Source organism: Patiria miniata, unplaced genomic scaffold, assembly GCF_015706575.1.
Source record: "Patiria miniata isolate m_02_andy unplaced genomic scaffold, ASM1570657v1 HiC_scaffold_24, whole genome shotgun sequence".
NCBI lineage: Eukaryota > Metazoa > Echinodermata > Asteroidea > Valvatida > Asterinidae > Patiria > Patiria miniata.
The window spans coordinates 22,151,358-22,168,770 of record NW_024037063.1 but is presented as its reverse complement, the minus strand read 5'-3'; the positions used below and the strand labels follow the sequence as shown (position 1 = coordinate 22,168,770).

Genomic DNA, 17,413 nt, shown 5'->3' with positions numbered 1-17,413 from the left:
ACAGCAAAACGGATAACGAATAACGAATAACGATTCCCATTTCCCTATTTGACAGCTAAACGGAAAACGAATAACCGACTTACGATTCCCATTTCCCTATTCGTCAGTTAAACGGAAAACGGATATCGATTCCCACTATTCCCATTTCCTATTTCGAAAGCAAAACGGAAAACGAATAACGATTCCCATTTCCAAAATCCTATCGCGATAGGATTTGGGATTTCTCAATGCATGATGGGAAAATTCGGACTTCGAAACTTTTTCGCAACTACGTCCCCAGGGTTAAGTTTATTTGTAACTTTCTTTCCTGTATTATGTACTTGTCAGTGCGTAACCGCTCAAAACTACGTAAACGAGATTGTATTTGACACCGTTAATTGTGAAGAGCGCCACCTGTTGTTTGGTTGTCCCGATATCAACATTTGTGCGGCACACGCACACTGTGTGTGTTTCATGCATAGACATAATGGTTTCATGATCTTGCTACGCCGCGCCTGACACCGTTACTTATGAAGAGCGCCACCTTATGTTTGATTATCCTGATATCAACATTCTAGACGTCTCCTAATGTTTTCGTATGGTAAATGTGTTGAGAATCTGACTATAAAAGACCAAGATAGGATCTCTGCTGGTCCGCATTGTGATGTAATTGTAGGTAAAGATAATTTTATTTCTCTGAGCTGTCTCCTTCCCTTTGGGTTATTTTTTAATGCCTTGCACACATTGTTGGGCAGGGGTAGGACTTCATTTTACAATAGGCGGCAGTGCCAGAGACAATTGATTATTAATTATCTGTATTGACATTTCCACATCAACTACCGGCGGCGGCGCGCCAGATCATGGGATATGAGGGGCGGGGCTCTGGTTGGTAAGGAAAGGGGAGTATTTATTCGACCGCCACTTTGCTGATAAGGCACAACATGTATTGGGAATTAAACATTTTGAGTTTTACTTTGAATCCTTTAAAATTTGGCCACCGACACCGACCATGGCATTGACTGACTAATTGAAAACTCACTGTTCTCAGTCACTGAAAAGAAACTAGAAAGGCCTAGTCTAAAAAGAAAATCGAGGCATTTAAAGAACCCTGTTACAGTCCCACAATTTTGTTCATTACTGAGCCAGCATTCTTCTTCTGCGCATGTGCACCTATACGAGTACGCAATACATTACCTTCCCAACTTGAGCGAACATCTGGCTCGTTGGTTTATTAAAAACATGCTGGGCCAAAACATTAAGCAAGGTGTCTCGATTTGGAAATGCTTTCGCGCCACTCATTTTAATTTATTTATTTCATTCTCCCTAAACTAAAGTAAGAGTTTTCATTGTTTAAAATCAAATCCTACATTTGATTAGAGAATGTTTCATCTTCTTTTTCTGATTGTCTCTGGAGGATTTTTTTTTTTAAGGGAAATAAAGTCCGAAATTGCAATAGGCCTGATTACTGCCCCCTGAGTTTGAAGTCACAATGACAATATAAACGTGGAAACAGACAAAGATTCATCAAGGTAAATATGTCTTAAGTCCCCCCAAAACACTCACTGCATATGTTCAGTGCATTGCCGGTTCAACAACAAAAACAATCGGGGACCAATTCATGGTCAAATATCCACTGCAAGAGAAAATTCTGCAAAGTGAAGGACACTAATTTCTCATTCTGTTTGCTTTTTGCCAATGATAATATAGAACAAAAGGATACCGGAAGCAAATTCTTCATAAAACCGTCTAAGCGCTACCGAGTCAACCATCAAATTTCTCTTAACTGGTGCCCAGTGCAGACTACCGTCAGGACAATGGAAAACATTGAGGTTGCCGTAATGGCAGGCAGTGCAGCCATTACGGGCCTCATTGCTTATTATTGGAGGAAAGAGGCCAACTACCTCAAACAAATAAAGGTAAGCTTATTTAGTTCCGATGAGGGTACATGTATATGGGCCATAGCCGTTTCAATTGGCCACTGCTTGAAATAACAAGCGTATCCATGGAAGCCACTGGCCAGCAGCTGTAGCAATTTCCCGTGTGTTATTTCAAGTTGTAGCAGAGTGAATTACTAAAATTTCACTTTTGTTTTTATTGTGTCTTATAGGATGCCCCTCGCCTAAACATCGACCGGAACCTGCAAACCATCGTCAGTGAGGCTCCTGAAAATACCATTCCCTATGCCGTCATTGAAGGGAGCGTGGAAGCTATCGGTAAACCCCTGCAGAGTGAGCATACTCCAGGCATCTTGGGGGTCCTGCAAACGCTGATCTGTAGAGAGCATAAGACGTACTGGAGTGGGAGCACTCGCTTGTGGTAAGTCTGGATCAGGTAGTGAACTTTGGGACCTTTCCCATAAAACAATGAAAATCATGTTTACTGCACTCACCAAAAGAGCTGATGACTATGAAAACCAACAGAAATTGGATCATTTAAATAACGCTTGAATTCCGAAGCTTGTTTCAAGTACATTGACTCGGCAAGCATTTATTCGCTTGATACCGTCCAACAAGCATGGTTTAACGATCACATGTACAATTTACATATAAGTTATGATCCTTACCAGGTCCAGGTATACATACCAGCATGGTTGAATAATCATATTTGCATTGACAGATTTTTCAAATTTTTGAAGTTTGAAATCTTTGGATTTTAGTGTATTGATTTCACCTTGAAAACTACATTTGGTCATTTAGTATTTTTTCCCCATATATGGTACAGGCACGACACCACACGATTGATAAGGAATATAAACCGCTCGGTCCCATTCGTGATCAAAGACAATAATGCAGGCGTAAAGGTCGACGACCCTCTGTCTGCCACCGGGCTAGAGATTCCCATCATCCATGATTCGTTTGAGCCATCGCCGACGTCGCTAGGAGAACACATCGTCAGTTGGGCAAGTGGGGAAAAAACTAAAGGCTTTCAGACCATGGAAAGAATGCTGTCAGAGGGAACAGTGCTGACAGGCATAGGCATGCTGTCAACGTCGACTGGTTCTCTGGTTCTCGGTCCCCCTACAGGCACCAACAGACCTTACATCCTAAGCAACATCGGGTTTTCTGGGATTGTCCGGGATTTCCAATCGAAGATAAACCATCTCAAGTTCTTTCTGTACATCAGCGGGTCAATCACCGCTCTGCTTGTCGCACTGTGGTTCTATAAGCAATACAAGAAGTACGCGGAGAGGAGGAATCACGAGATGCAGGTCGAGAGAGTCTTGCAGGATCGGGCGGAGGAAGGGGCTGAAGGAACTGACGTGGACCCGACGGTCAGTGAAGACAACGCTTGCACGATATGCCTGAGCAACCGAAGGGATGTAGTGCTGTTAGACTGTGGTCACATCTGCACATGTGCGCGTTGTGCGCGATTGCTGCAACCGCCGCAGTGTCCGATATGTAGGCAGCGCATTAAGCGTGTCGTGCCGCTGTATCACTCATAGATTGGAACAATGATAACAAGTCCATTGATTGATTAATGAGGCCCCGCCCACTGCTCACCATGGCAACAGCACGTGCGCCGCTCTGATGCGTATTCCATCCGTGCCCCTTGTACCCATGTCATACTTACAGTGAGTGCATATCCAACATAAAGCCAAGTAAAAAAGGAAATAGTTTCTCATCCACATTTTTTAAAGAAAAAGGAGGCACTTTTCCAAGATGGCGGATACATACTTCATTGTCTCATCTCTTTTGCTGATACTTTTGTGTTCAAAGGAGCCATCACTCTTTCTACTAGATTTTGAACTTGCATACATGGCTACAATTTGCTGGAAACAAAAAGACAAAAATATTGCAAATGTATGATAAAAAATAGGAAGCAGGCAGGAAAAAGGAAGCGAGCAGGGATGAGAAACGGTTCATTTTTTTAACTTGGCCTCAATTTTTCTGTGATTGGTCGCAACTCCATAGGGGTTGGCTTAATAAATCAGTTTATTGTGTTTACAGCTGTACAGCATACCAAAAATTGATGTTTTTATGCAAGTGATACAAATTAGAGAACCGAAATTTAGGAGCCTTTTATTTCTCCAGAGTGATGAATGTGGCCTTGAAGGCATAATTTCATCATATAGTTTTCTTAGACTGTTTGAATTGAGTGTACAAATGTACCATTAAAATTCCGTACCACTGTAAATGTAGATAGATTAAAATTTATCCAGAAATCATCTCAAAAAAAGGTTGAAACTGCTTCTCCAAATTCTAGTAACTCACATGGAGCATCATATATTGGCAGGAAACTTGTAATACATAAAACAGACAATCATGAAGTGAAGGCACAAAAATGCTATTTGAATCGAATTTTTTTAGCAGGTAAGAAAGATCGTCATTTATGCAAATTGTATGAGCGATAAGTATTGTTTGAATTGAAATGAAAATTAGCAGTGATTTTTATTTAGTCAGACAGAATCAAAAGGTTATTATCAGAAAGAAAATATTGCTCTGAAGACCAGCTTTTGTTTGTTTTACACATACATGTATTCAAATTGTATGTATAATCAAAATGTAAATGCAATTGAATTTAATAGAATAAATTCACCCTTTTGGGGGATGGTGATTTGAACCCAAGATTTCTTTCATGACTTTCTGTTTTATGAAGATGGTTATGATATTGTAGAAACAATATTAAAATTGGTTCCGACGAGTTCCTAGTTGCTTTGTATTTGGCCTGTTATGCAGTTGAGGTTGTTAAATCAAATCAACCCATTTTTAGAGAATATTCTTTAGTCGTCCACCTTTTACAGACCTACAAATTATTTTTAGTCTCTGAAAAAAGTTTATGTTAAACATATATCTTATTAACAACCTGGGGTCTGAAAAAGAGAGAAACATGAAGTTGTTTGCAGTTAGTTCATAAAGTCAAGAATAATCCGGGGTGTTTTTTTTTTCAACCAAAAAAGGAAACTTTATACTAGACTTGCGAAGGGATACATATGTATGTATGCATATTCATGTTTACGTGACGTCATATATTATAAATGCTTAGTCTGGTTTTCGCGCGTCTGTTAGATGGTACGAGATGATAACAGACTAGGCGCGTGCGCGTATGCGGCAGACACCAGACTAATTCTGAGTGGGTACGCCAAGTTCACGTGGTTACTGTTCGAGTCTTTCCTGCTTCTTGTTCCAATTTCCGCTCCATTTTTACCCGTGAAAAGCTTTAAAAATCCTCATTTTGGAGATTACATTTTACGTCCTGAGTTGTACCAAACAAACTTCTCGTTCATTTGCTAGTGTTTGGTGTTTTGCGGGGTCAACTGACTGAGACGAAACGATGTCGTACCGCGGCGGTGGAGGCTCGTCAGATTGCCGGATTTACGTCGGCAATTTGCCGTCCAACGTCCGAGAAAAAGAGGTGGAAGATTTGTTTTTTAAGTACGGCAGAATAACAAACATTGACCTTAAGAGCAGGTCCCTTGGACCGCCTTTTGCTTTCATCGAATTCGAGGACAGAAGGTGAGTTATATGGAGTTTTTTTCAGCCAACTCTGTTATCAGAAAAAGTGCGAAATTTGGGCATGTTGGAATCTTGGTTTGTCTATAGAGGGCGCTTGTCAACCTGTAACATTCCAATTTCCATACTAAAATTGTAAAATTGTTCTTTTTGTAGGGAATGGGGACAGGGGAGGGCACAAAAGCATGTGCTCAATTCACGAGCTAATGGTTCATAAAGAAAATAGGCCCTAATTAAATGCCTGTTCCCTCCCCCTTCCGTTTTGTAGTTGGAACTTGGAGTTGCATTCTTTGTCGTACAGTTCTTCATAAGGCCAAAGTAAAAAGTTAACGATTCTTGTCCCCGTACTCGGCACACTTTTTCCTTCACTCTTGAAAAAAAAAGTATATATTTTGTCTTTATTTTGTTTCCAACAAAATTGTAACCGTGTAAAGTTCAAAATCTGTTTGAAAAGGTGACAGATCCTGTGGACGCAAAGTATCAGCAAAAGAGTCAAGGAAATGGAAGAATCCATTCCCCAAATTGGGGGTGGGGGAGAAGGAGAAGGACGCCCTCTTCATTTTTCCAAAAAGCCTGGACGAGGAACAATTTTTCTGTTTTACATGGTCTGATGCCCAACATTTTCCATTTGTTGACAACACTCATACGCAGTTTTTTAAATTTGTATTACAGGGACGCTGAGGATGCAATCTATTACAGAAATGGCTACGATTACGACAACTGCAGATTGCGCGTGGAACGTCCCCGTGGAGGAGGACCCCGTGGGGGCTACAGTGGGGGTCGGGATGGGGGTCGGGATGGGGATGGTGGTAGAGGTGGGGGAAGGAGAGGTGGCCCCCCACCCAGGAGATCGGACTACAGAGTCATCGTATCAGGTGCTTTAATAACCCTTACCTTCCCAAATCCTCCCAAATCTTCTTTGCAAATCAAGGATTTTGTAGGATTGAGGCTACATCTTCATGGCAAAAGTGTGTTGCTGATTTCGGAGGATGCACTGTGTCAAGGTCTTGGGCTGGACCACGAGTTGTTTATGCTCAGCCGTGCATAAATTTAGGCCTATATTATACTTGAATTCCTCCACACAGTGCTAGGATGTCACTGGCTCTGCCTCAACATATTGACAGTGATTTCCGGATGACTTTGCAGGATTGAGGCAGCAGTCACCCCTCCAAGGATCGCATTCAAGAAAAACAGAGATTTTGCAGGATTGAGGCTGTATGCTATTTTTACATGGAGGCATTTGGAGGATTTTGCAGGATTGAGGTTAATACATCCAAGCAAAATGCCTTGGGAGTTAGGGTTGAATCATTACATTGGTCACGTAAACTTCTAATGGTTAGTCGCCCCTCCAAGAATCGCATTCAAGAAAAACAGATTTTGCAGGATTGAGGCTGTATGCTATTTTTACATGGAGGCATTTGGAGGATTTTGCAGGATTGAGGTTAATACATCCAAGCAAAAATGCCTTGGGAGTTAGGGTTTAATAATTACATTGGTCATGTAAACTTCTAATGGTTAATTCGCCACCCACTTTGCACGTTGGTAAAAACATGTGCCTCTCCTCAAATATACACTGCATGTTCTAGCCATGCATCACTGATGAAATTTGACAAGTCTAATTGATTAAAATTAACAGATTTGTTCTTGTTTTGCTTGTTTGTGTTTCCAACGACAGGGCTACCCTCTACTGGTAGTTGGCAAGACTTGAAGGACCACATGCGGGAGGCTGGTGACGTCTGCTATGCGGACGTGTACAGAGATTGCACGGGAGTGGTCGAGTTCGTCAATGAAGACGACATGCGCTATGCCTGCAAGAGTCTGTGCGATTCCAAGTTTCACTCACATGAGGTAGATGCAAAAATCTCAAAAACTTGATAGTTTAGTATTTATACCCTAAAGAGTCCTTTCATAACGTTGGAATTACCCATTTGTGACTTGATTTGTGACTGACTCTGTTGGAATTTTGTTTGCTTGGTCAGGGTGATACGTCCTATATCACAGTGAAAGCAGACTACAAAGGTGGCCGCAGTCGATCTCGAAGCCGCTCCCCTAGACGCTACAGTCCAAAGCGAAGTCCGCGCCGATCCTACAGCCCCAAGCGTTCTAAACGCTCCTACACACGGTCCAGATCTCGCAGTCGCTCCAAGGGACGCGACAGTCGGTCACGCTCCCGTTAAGTTGTCTGTTGGAGTGGGCGATCGAGTGTAGTTCCCATGGAAACCCGGATACCAATTACAACAGGACTAGGAAACTAAGGTTGGTTTAAGCCAAAAATCTGAAACAGAATTTTGTAAATGTGTGAAAATCGGTCGAGAACTTTCCTTTTTTGAATATGTGCTCAATTACATTCAATTATTACACAGATATATCTCATTATTTCAAGAGAAGACGTATGCATGCGTGTATATTCATTAAGTGTTCTTACTATGCACAAAAAGATCCTTCTTTTTTTCAAATTGTGTATTTTGACTTGAAGTGCTGTAAAGTATAGGTTCTGTTAAACATCCACCTTTTGTAGAAAGTTGAGTCCAATTTGGCAATGAAATTTGAGAGTTTGATATTTGTTGATCTTTGTAGTTGTATTTTGTAAAAAAAACAAATCAGGTTTTGAGTATGTCTCCACCCATTGCGATCGGCGTTTGCCTTTTTTAGCTAAATAGCGTGTTGTACTAGTAGTGTGGTTTAGTTTCTATCTGAAAATTATTTGCATTGGAAATACACAGTGGTTTAAAGGCTAAAAATGTACATTTTGAAGGTTGAAACTAGACTAGAATAGACGGTTTATACATTCATAAGTTTTGTAAGGAATGAAAAGTCACTGTTACTAAAACTGAAAATGGGAGATCTTAATCTTGTTACACACATACCCCGGTATACGTAGTCATCTGATTAACTTTGTCATTTTTGACAGAAATTTATGTGTAAAAAGTACATACATACACATACCATCTGCTTGGACAAAATTAACATCAATTTTGAGCAATTGAAATTGGTCTGTTTTTGCTCGACTAAATTTGATGATTGGTTGGAATATGTCCAGTGTCTGAATGTAATTTAGGTACTGATGCGTAGTGTACCAACACATAGATTTCTAGGGTTTAGCATGAGCTCAAACTGTCTTCAGAAACTAAACAATTTGTTAACTTTTCATTTCTAACACTGAAAGATGTCAGATAATTTAAACATCTGAACTTTTAAGTACCTGTTTAAGTAGGTTTTCTTTATGTTACGACTTGTGTTACATGTTACGACTTGTGTTACAGCTAACAACGTTTCATATTTTCTCAATGTCCTCAGTGCCGTAAGGATGGACATTCGGAATTCCGGATTCCTTAGGAAAAGCACTAGAACTGAGAAGTCCAGGAATGGCAATTTTTAGAGGATTTTTTTTTGTCATGGCGGGATGAAGGAATAGTGGAACAGATTATGGAGCAGTCACATTTTTTGGCACACAAAGGACTCCTGAGAGGGAAACGAATCAATGGAGACATTGGGAACATTTGATCTCGATGTCAAGTTTTGGACAAATCATGGATTGGATGGTATGCTTTAAAAACTTATTTTTCTTTGGCATGTTTGAGTTATTTTCAAATCAAGCATTTTTTTCCCTCCAATTCTATGTCCATTTTTAAAAAAGAAAATTTAAAAGCAATTTTGATTATTTCAATTTAGCTGTATTAACATCAGTTGTTGAATATTGTTACCCAGACGTTATGTGAAAATATCCGCTGTAAATATGCTCTGCTTGATCTGATCCTAATTCAAACATGCAGAACAAATTTCGATGTTATTTTTTGTACGTTGTGATCAGTTTTAATTTTGCAGTGTCAAAAGCTTACACTTAAGTAATTAAATTGCATGCTGTTTTTCTTGCGGTAGTGGTGCATGCTTTAGTGACGGATTTGTAGTTTAATATTTTTAACATTTTTGAAACGTTGCAAAGACGATTATTAAACAAGTGGTCTTATTGCTTAAGTTGAGCAACATGGTATCTTTTTCTTTATAGTTAAAAAATGCAGGATTTCTGTTAACCTTGATGAAAAAAACATCTTTTATGTTGTCATTTTTTAGCAGTTGTTGCAAAAGACCTATAAAGCATCCTTGAAGTTTTGTTGGCAATCAACCGATCCACTAGGCCCCGCCCATTGTGCACATGCGCAACAACACGTGCGCCTTTCCAAAGCCATACTGCATGCTCTAGCCACGCGCGTCATATGTGCACGCATGTGGTCGTTTGTACATGCATGTCGGACATAAACGACAGCTGTCATTGGCCAGAACATTGTTGGGCGAAGCTTAATAGATTGGTCTTTTCTAACTGGTTTGGGTGAATATCATTAACCAGACTTTTAACTTCTTTTTCAACCTCCAAGGTTCAGTCAGTATTGGATAGCAAAGGATTTGAGAGCACGGAACAGAGGGAAGGACACATTTAAATCGGAAAATCCATAGGATTCCTCATGGAAAACAGGATTCCACATGGAAAACACATGATTCCACATGAAAAACAGGATTCCACACGGAAACCATAGGATTCCACATGGAAAACAGGATTCCACGTGGAAAACATAGGATTCTTCAGAGAAAGCGTAGGATTCTTCAGAGAAAGCATAGGATTCCTCATGGAAAACATAGCATTCCACATGGAAAACATAGGATTCCCCACGGAAAACATAGGATTCCGCATGGAAACAGGATTCCCCATGGAAAACAAGGAGTTGTGTGGCAGACAATATTCCAAAAGAATCAGAAGTTCCTATTCTGGAAGATTCTCACGGAAAAAAACAGGATCTGAAAGGATTGGGACTACATTCGCTTTAAAGGAAATCCTGATGCCATAAGAAATTAAGGATCATGAAGGATATTTAGAATAGCTGGATTAAAATTTCTTTCCTAGCTTCCCATAGATTCATAACCGGATCCGCACTTTTAAGATCGGATTTCTCATGGAAGTCCCTTTTTTCACACTGATGCCCTTTAACATTGAAAAACACTATAAATTCTTGTAAAGCTTGGAACTTCCCAGTTGCATACCTGATCACAGAGTTGATGGGAAGTGAATATAAATAGAAAGGGATGCCTGTGAACAAGTTTTGAAACCAATTTGTAGGGGAATAAAAAAATGCAGCAATCCTAATTTGCCCCACTAATGATCCCTTCCTCTCCCATCAACTAAGCCTCCCCCTCCTTGTCAATAGACTGATCCACTAGGCCCCGCCCACTGTACATGCTCACTGAACCCTTCCCTCCCAGCCACTAAGCCTGTCCCCCTGCTTGTCAATAGACTGATCCACTAGGCCCCACCCACTGTGCATGCTCAATGAACCCTTCCCTTTCAGCCACTAAAACTGTCTTCCCCCTCCCTGTCAATAGATTGATCCAATAGGCCCCGCCCTCTGTGCATACTCAATGAACCTTTCCCTCCCAGCCACTAAGCCTGTCCCCCTGCTTGTCAATAGACTGATCCACTAGGCCCCGCCCACTGTGCATGCTCAATGAACCCTTCCCTTTCAGCCACTAAGCCCGTCTCCCCTCCCTGTCAATAGACTGATCCACTAGGCCCCGCCCTCTGTGCATACTCTCAAACCTTTCCCTCCCAGCCACTTAGCCTGTCCCCTCTCCTTGTCGATAGACTGATCAAATAGGCCCCGCCCTCTGTGCATGCTCCATGAACCCTTCCCTCCCAACCACTAAGCCTGTCCCCTCTCCCTGTCAATAGACTGATCCATTAGGCCCCGCCCTCTGTGCATGCTCCATGAACCCTTCCCTCCCAACCACTATAAAAAAAAGCCTGTCCCCTCTCCCTGTCAATAGACTGATCCACATTAATGTCGGACAGTAATCGTGGCTGTGATTGGTCAGATTTCCATAGGGTGGTGTAAAATGGATTGATCTACATGTATACACTTACTGCTCATCCTCTCCCCCCGCCCACCTCCCATTTTGAAGAGCGTTTTTTTTATTAACTGAAAACTGTTTGTCCACTTATTAAAAATATGTGTACATCTACATCCCAAGTTGTGCAACAAACTAAAACACAAGACAATTTCACGCAGTCCTCTTAACAAATTATTTTATTGATGTCTTACCGTGAGATCAAGGATCAGGTAATGCATGTAGTTTTAAATGTTTTCAACTTGGTTTCAAAAATATCAATTTTAAATTGTGCTCAATTTCTCATCTTTAGCTGCATATCGTACAGTTATGAAACATCCAAAAACAGTTGAAGCTTTTGTGATGTGTAATAATATTTTTACTATTAATTCCCATTTTTAACTTTATACAGCTCCAATCATCTAGAATATCACACATTTCTACCCCCCCCCTCCATTCCCAACAAATTTCCTCTTCCGTCTAGATCAATGTGCAGCCAGTGTCATGAGCAATCTTGTTCGTCAGACTGATGTCCATCATATCTGGCCACAGGCTTCGGGGGTAGCGGAATATTACCTTTGAAAAAAAAAAAAAGCAAATTTTAAAAAATATTTTGAATTTAAATAACAGCTTTTAAAATATTGTAATAAATGACTTTTTAACTTGTATTGCTTAAAGTTGCCTTTATTTGTGTCACTCTCCATGTTGATTTTATTTTTGAAACGGTGAACTGTGTTAATATTAATAACAAACCTGGTGGAGCGACAAAGTATTCTTCACACGTCTTGGCAGCATTTTGAAGAATTTCCTCGGCACAATTTCCCTCGGTTACTTCATCTTCTCTTAGGTACAAAGTCCTGTCAAAGTACCAAAAACCCCAATAAACTTTGACCAATTATTAAAAATAAATTCCAACGATAATTTGTAGGTGTCGATGTTACTTTGATGGAAAGTTAAGTGATTTTTAATAATCAAAAAGAGGTGAAAAGTGTTTTATGCCACAGGTTGAAGAGTTGGTACAATGACAACAGCTTGTGTTTTGACTTGCATTTTTAAGGCTTTAATTAATTAATCAAGGGAAATGGTGTTTTCCTCAAGCAAATTAGAAGAACAATTCTTTTAATTTCCAAAACAATATCACCTGTCCTCAAGAACTGAGTCCAATGGTTCCACACCAGTAGTGTCGACCATTTGAATCTGGTCCGCTAATTTGATAGCTTCAGTTAGTCTCTGTATTCCAGCCACATTATTGAAGTCCACCAGAGCTAGTCGCTCCAAACGCTGGATAGTTTGCTCATCAATGACTGGCTCCTGTAAAGAAAACAAAGGATAAATATCAAGTGGGAGGTGGGTGGTAATACATGTATTCAGTTCATCGTGAATACTGAATTAAACATTAATATTTGGTTCATCATGAACACTGAGTTAAACATGAATACTGTACATGTATTCAGTTCTTGCATTCGAACCTTTTTATTTTTTTGTTAGCTTGAGTAACTCCAGCTCTAATGCCTATGCGATAGGCATTAGAGCTGGAGTTACTCAAGCTAGTTTTTTGTTGAAATATTATTCCATCAAGCAGTCCAAGAGCGTAACAATCATATAAAAGGTTCATTTTGGTTGTTTTTTAATTGGATTTCAGATTACGGATTTATTTCAGTGCCCCAGCAACTGTTCATACCTTAGGCAGGTTGGTGGAATTGATTTCTTTCCATGTTGGTTTACGAGGTATCTGCAAACAAAACAAACAAAACAACTACATGTACATGTATGTGATTTTGTAAATTTATGAAGTGGCCTGCTGGCCAAGATGCGATGAGATATTAATTTTTTTAATTATTTTGAGTTTCAAATTCCCCAGCTGTAGGCTGTATGTACTTTACTAACTTCCGTGGGCGTCCCTCATTATCCTCTGTACTTGACAAATGTTATATTAATATTCTATTTTTGATTACCAAAATTTTGTAAACTTGTTCCTTGTTGAAATGAGCCCGTGTAACATAAACAGCGCCACCAACGGTCACTCTGCCACTGCCACTGCCAGTGCAGTTTACCGTATCGATACATTACCTTCGGGTGAAGTCCGCCATTTGAAGAACATAGCCTTTGATTTGTAGCTTGAAGGACAAGAATACAAGAAGACAATATTCGTCTCGACATAACTAGATGATACATCGAATGCAAATCTGTATTTCGATGTGAAATTTATCCCTGACTTTCACGAGTTCACTCGGTTGAAGTTTTTCATGGGCGCCGCCATCTTGGTTTGATCAGACGAAGTCTTTTAAATATCATTACGCCAAATGGAGATTCCAAAACATTACTTTTCCTAAAAACATCTCTGCACAGTGACATAAGAGGAACAAATCAAAAACAGTCGTATATATTTTGAATGAGACTCGTAGAACACATCTTAATTATTTTTAATATGTACCTATTTTATCTCAGTGCGGACTTGTCACAGATTTCATGACTTGTGATCCGGCTGGAAGTTGTGCAGCGCAGCAGACCGACGAAACTTGTGCCCTGTGCTGTGGCTTCTCAGAAGATTTTAAAAGTGTTGAGTTTAAAAAGCCGTGTTTAACAATTTTCAAGAAAACTTTGCTAGCTGCACATTTTAGAAGATTTGACTCGGTGAACCTGAGCGCCGAATATCGAATGAGGTCGTGGGAACCGTGAATTTGGCACTAAAAAAAATTTGTTTTGAGACTTGAGCGAGAGCAGTTTTGCCTTGCAAGTTGCATCATTCATTGAAATGGAGAGTATTGGATCGGATTGTAATCAACTCAAGAAGGAATACGATGCCTGCTTCAATGCATGGTTCAGCGAGAAGTTCTTGAAGGGAGACTACAATGATGCATGTGCAGACATCTTCAAAAAATATCAAACTTGTGTAAAAGTGAGTAGGCCTAGTTGTTATTTTAATTTGTTGGGCCTACTTAACTTTGAATGGGAAGTAAATTTTGTAAATTTGTTTTCTCCCTGTGAATTTCCTGTAGATAATTCCATCTTGCTGATGTTAGTGATAGTCATATTCAATGTTAGTTTTATCTCTTTCACAAGTGCGCATGAATTAGGCCTGCGACGTATTTGCACATGTAAAATAATATAAAAAATGGGAAGGAATGTTGCATCCTGATGCCACTATTTCATTACATGAACATGTATCTCAATGAAGGTCGGTCATTGCAAAAATGTTGAAAAGACATGAATCATTCTAGGATTGAGAAACTTTTCCAATTTTGTTAGAAAATACAATGCACTTTGAAAATGCACTCAACTCTCCGTGGTGCCTGGCTACTTTTTTTTCTCCAAAAAAATACCCAGATATTTTAGCCTAACTGATTTATTATAACTCTATCTTTTCATTTTCAGAATGCCATCAGGGATAAAGGCATCAATTTGGATGAGCTTGAGCGACCTGTTTTGGACACTCCATCAGAGAAGCAACCACTAGGATCAGGAACGGCCATCTAAATACATGTACCTGATGTCGTTCAGGATACCAAGGAGATCAGTTGGAAGGATGAACATGTCCTGTGCATTTCTTGTTGTGTGATGGACAGTTCAGTATTGAACCAGCTATTCTTCAAGTTAGCAGAGGCTACATCTACTTCTTCATTTGTCCAAGATTCACTTCTGGGGAAGACAGACGACAATGGATCTGAATCATAGGGCTGTGCTGAATATACTGAATATTCGATCAAATGAATATCTGAATAGCTTTTTAAGTCTTTTTTCGACTCAAATATTCAAAAAAATGTGAGTGGTCTTGAGGAGAAGATAAAAAATGTCCACCATTCTTTTAATTGTATTGCAAGGTTTTATTGTTTATCAAATGCCATACTTTTGTCAAAAGCTACTTTTGCGAATGATTGGAGAGCTTCCATGAGAAATACATCAATCTTTAAAATCTTAATAAGCTCTTCGTCAATTTGCAACAAGCGCAGGTGCATGCAAATCCCGATCGGTGGCCAGTTGAGGCTGGCACATGTTAATATTGATCAGCCCATTTTGAATATTTGAATATTCTATCAAGTCCAAATTAGAATAATTGAATACTAAATTGTTTGAAAACTGCACATCCCTAATTTATCAACTACTGCAGCTTTGGACATTAAATGGCACCTTTCATTTCTTTATGTGACTATATATGTATATGTTTTTTGTATGTACTTGCTCAGGAGTGAAATTGTAATTTATAAATGATGATAAATAATTCAGAGCACCCAACAGTCAGAGAATGTTGGATGGTTAACGTCCCTTTCCCCCCCTCCATGATCAATTCATAATTGTATTTATTTGGTACAGGTGATGGAAATTGACATTTTTATCTGCTGAAGTGTTTTATTCTAATGTAAGATTCCAAACAATCCGGGTGTATTGCATAAAACAAACTTAATTTTAAAAAAAAGTGTTTAAATAATTTCAATAAGAGGATCCACAATGATGTAGTGAAATGGTGTTTTTTCCCAAATGCTGTCATTTCTCAGTAAATTTTGGACGTTTCTTAAAAAAAATTCAACTGTGATGTTTCGCTCAGTACCAAAAAAACATTTCATGTACTTCATGACAGAAAATTAAAAACCCTTAATAAGTTAGGAAAAATAAGCAAATAACCTGAATGATGAAAAGAAATGAAAATGAATTGTAATTTTTTGTAATGTACATGTGTGTTTGATTGTAGATTGATAAGAAAATGTATGAGAATATTTTTATATTTTTGTATAAAATGCACTGTATTTTTAAGAGTGTTCAGTTTTACTTAAATGCATGAGAGTGTTACACAGCACATGTTAACCCACAACTTTATTTAGCTACAAGTTTGGGGGGGAAATGTTCAAATATTAAATGATTCTAAGAACAACCTGAGCAGAGTTGGAATAAAACACACACAAAGTTATACGAATCGGAAAAGGCTCTAAAGCAGTTTTAACCATGTATTGTGGATTTCGAATAGGGATCATCGAAACATATTCAAAATGAGTTCCATTGTTTTTGTATTTTCAGATCTCACGTTTTTCCTTTTTTAGACTCAATAAATGTTTTATCTCTTCGTGGCAACATGGGAAAAGATTTTGTGTGATCTCTTTAAATTTCTTGACTTGATTGTTTAAACTAAAAATTTCAGTAGATTTCATTTTAAAGTCAATAAAGTTATTCATATATTTGTGCAAGGGGTGGACAGAATTCGTAATGCATCTTGGATATCATGGATGAAAAACAATTTGTGCACAAACCTATGTGGCCGAGTACCAGTTAAAACTTTCATTTGATTCCTCATTTATATTTGATTCCTCATATCAGTTGGTGGTAAATGTTTTACACATTTTTGCACAGGTAATTTGAAATATAATCATTTAATTTAAAAATTTTTTTTAAAGATTATCAAAATGAAGAAAGTTAGGGGAGTCCCATTTTTAGATACCAGTTTCATTATGTTATTGGCCAATCAGAATCAATATTTCAAGATCACGCCACCAACACTGACCAATCACAATCGTTCCTCAAATCGTCTGGGCCTTCTGACAAGTACATTGAAATTAATTGTATTCTTCACAGATTGAAGATGTTTAGGTGAGGAAAAAAATATTTTCTGATAAAACAATTTATTTAACATCGTTTTTACTTAAATTTGTATTTTAAATGGGCGAACAAAACAAGGCTCAAGTTCGAGACTGAAATTTTCGTCTGCTCGCTTGCTTTATTTTGCGCGCGCGTCTCAAATGTAACATGTCTGCACATGTAGGTACCGCTGTAAGTTGCCGACCAAATTCACCGCGAAAACCGCAGTCTAGCGAGATTCTTGTCGGACCTTGCCACAAAACTCCACATCTAGACGTATTGCCGAACTTTATTTGCCCCGTTCTGTTGGAATTAGACCCAAGGTACGTATAGCGTGAACTTTGACACTTTTTTTTTACGATAGGCCTACCGTCAATGACCGTCAGACCGCATACCGTACTTAACTACTACTTCTAAACTAAAGTTGCCCGGAAGAAGGCTTCGTCAAATATATTTGATTTGGTTGATTCTGCCTCAATTTTCCTCCCCGTTTGTTAGTTGAACAATGTCTAAAAAGGTAAGAAAACAGGGGAAGGTTTTTTTCA

The 17,413-nt window shown here is 39.0% G+C and overlaps 3 protein-coding genes across 7 annotated transcripts; 2 read left to right on the top strand and 1 right to left on the bottom strand.

Moving 5' to 3' along the window:
- Positions 1-498: 498 nt before the first annotated feature.
- LOC119732592 (mitochondrial ubiquitin ligase activator of nfkb 1-A-like) lies at positions 499-4,544 on the top strand. Of its 2 annotated transcripts, none has more exons than XM_038206165.1 (4): positions 499-651; positions 1,687-1,895; positions 2,087-2,295; positions 2,701-4,544. In XM_038206165.1, exons 2-4 carry the CDS (start codon positions 1,794-1,796, stop codon positions 3,419-3,421), a joined length of 1,032 nt encoding a protein of 343 aa, XP_038062093.1. In that variant the 5' UTR covers positions 499-651; positions 1,687-1,793; the 3' UTR covers positions 3,422-4,544. The 2 variants fall into 2 exon arrangements, with proteins under 2 accessions (XP_038062093.1, XP_038062092.1); XM_038206164.1 differs by having other exon boundaries at positions 517-655.
- Positions 4,545-5,027: 483 nt separating this feature from the next.
- LOC119732590 (serine/arginine-rich splicing factor 1A-like) lies at positions 5,028-10,658 on the top strand. 3 transcript variants are annotated; one of them, XR_005271573.1, is made up of 5 exons: positions 5,028-5,432; positions 6,102-6,304; positions 7,105-7,277; positions 7,409-8,971; positions 9,803-10,658. XR_005271573.1 is itself a non-coding variant. In XM_038206160.1 (4 exons), the coding sequence occupies exons 1-4, from the start codon at positions 5,251-5,253 to the stop codon at positions 7,604-7,606; spliced, it is 756 nt and encodes a 251-aa protein (XP_038062088.1). In that variant the 5' UTR covers positions 5,028-5,250; the 3' UTR covers positions 7,607-9,404. The 3 variants fall into 3 exon arrangements, 1 of the variants encoding a protein (XP_038062088.1); XR_005271574.1 differs by lacking the exon at positions 9,803-10,658 and having other exon boundaries at positions 7,409-7,685; positions 8,727-9,407; XM_038206160.1 differs by lacking the exon at positions 9,803-10,658 and having other exon boundaries at positions 7,409-9,404.
- Positions 10,659-11,382: 724 nt separating this feature from the next.
- Positions 11,383-13,766, bottom strand: LOC119732591 (glutamyl-tRNA(Gln) amidotransferase subunit C, mitochondrial-like). Of its 2 annotated transcripts, XM_038206162.1 has the most exons (5): positions 13,374-13,763; positions 12,985-13,035; positions 12,445-12,614; positions 12,057-12,160; positions 11,383-11,879 (listed from the first exon to the last, which is right to left on the bottom strand). In XM_038206162.1, exons 1-5 carry the CDS (start codon positions 13,476-13,478, stop codon positions 11,806-11,808), a joined length of 504 nt encoding a protein of 167 aa, XP_038062090.1. In that variant the 5' UTR covers positions 13,479-13,763; the 3' UTR covers positions 11,383-11,805. The 2 variants fall into 2 exon arrangements, with proteins under 2 accessions (XP_038062090.1, XP_038062091.1); XM_038206163.1 differs by lacking the exon at positions 12,985-13,035 and having other exon boundaries at positions 11,484-11,879; positions 13,374-13,766.
- Between the last annotated feature and the right edge of the window lie 3,647 nt (positions 13,767-17,413).

Bases quoted from the DNA above. Each gene is read 5' to 3' on its own strand.
- LOC119732592 (XM_038206164.1), top strand. From the start codon at position 568: ATGTTTTCGTATGGTAAATGTGTTGAGAATCTGACTATAAAAGACCAA. The intron at 656-1,686 runs GTAAAGATAATT...ATGATAATATAG, and splicing joins GCATTGTGATGTAATTGTAG to AACAAAAGGATACCGGAAGC. The intron at 2,296-2,700 runs GTAAGTCTGGAT...TATATGGTACAG, and splicing joins AGTGGGAGCACTCGCTTGTG to GCACGACACCACACGATTGA.
- LOC119732590 (XM_038206160.1), top strand. From the start codon at position 5,251: ATGTCGTACCGCGGCGGTGGAGGCTCGTCAGATTGCCGGATTTACGTC. The intron at 5,433-6,101 runs GTGAGTTATATG...TTTGTATTACAG, and splicing joins ATCGAATTCGAGGACAGAAG to GGACGCTGAGGATGCAATCT. The intron at 7,278-7,408 runs GTAGATGCAAAA...TTGCTTGGTCAG, and splicing joins CCAAGTTTCACTCACATGAG to GGTGATACGTCCTATATCAC.
- LOC119732591 (XM_038206162.1), bottom strand. From the start codon at position 13,478: ATGTATCATCTAGTTATGTCGAGACGAATATTGTCTTCTTGTATTCTT. The intron at 12,615-12,984 runs GTATGAACAGTT...TTTTCTTTACAG, and splicing joins ATTCCACCAACCTGCCTAAG to GAGCCAGTCATTGATGAGCA. The intron at 11,880-12,056 runs GTTTGTTATTAA...TTTTTTTCAAAG, and splicing joins ATACTTTGTCGCTCCACCAG to GTAATATTCCGCTACCCCCG.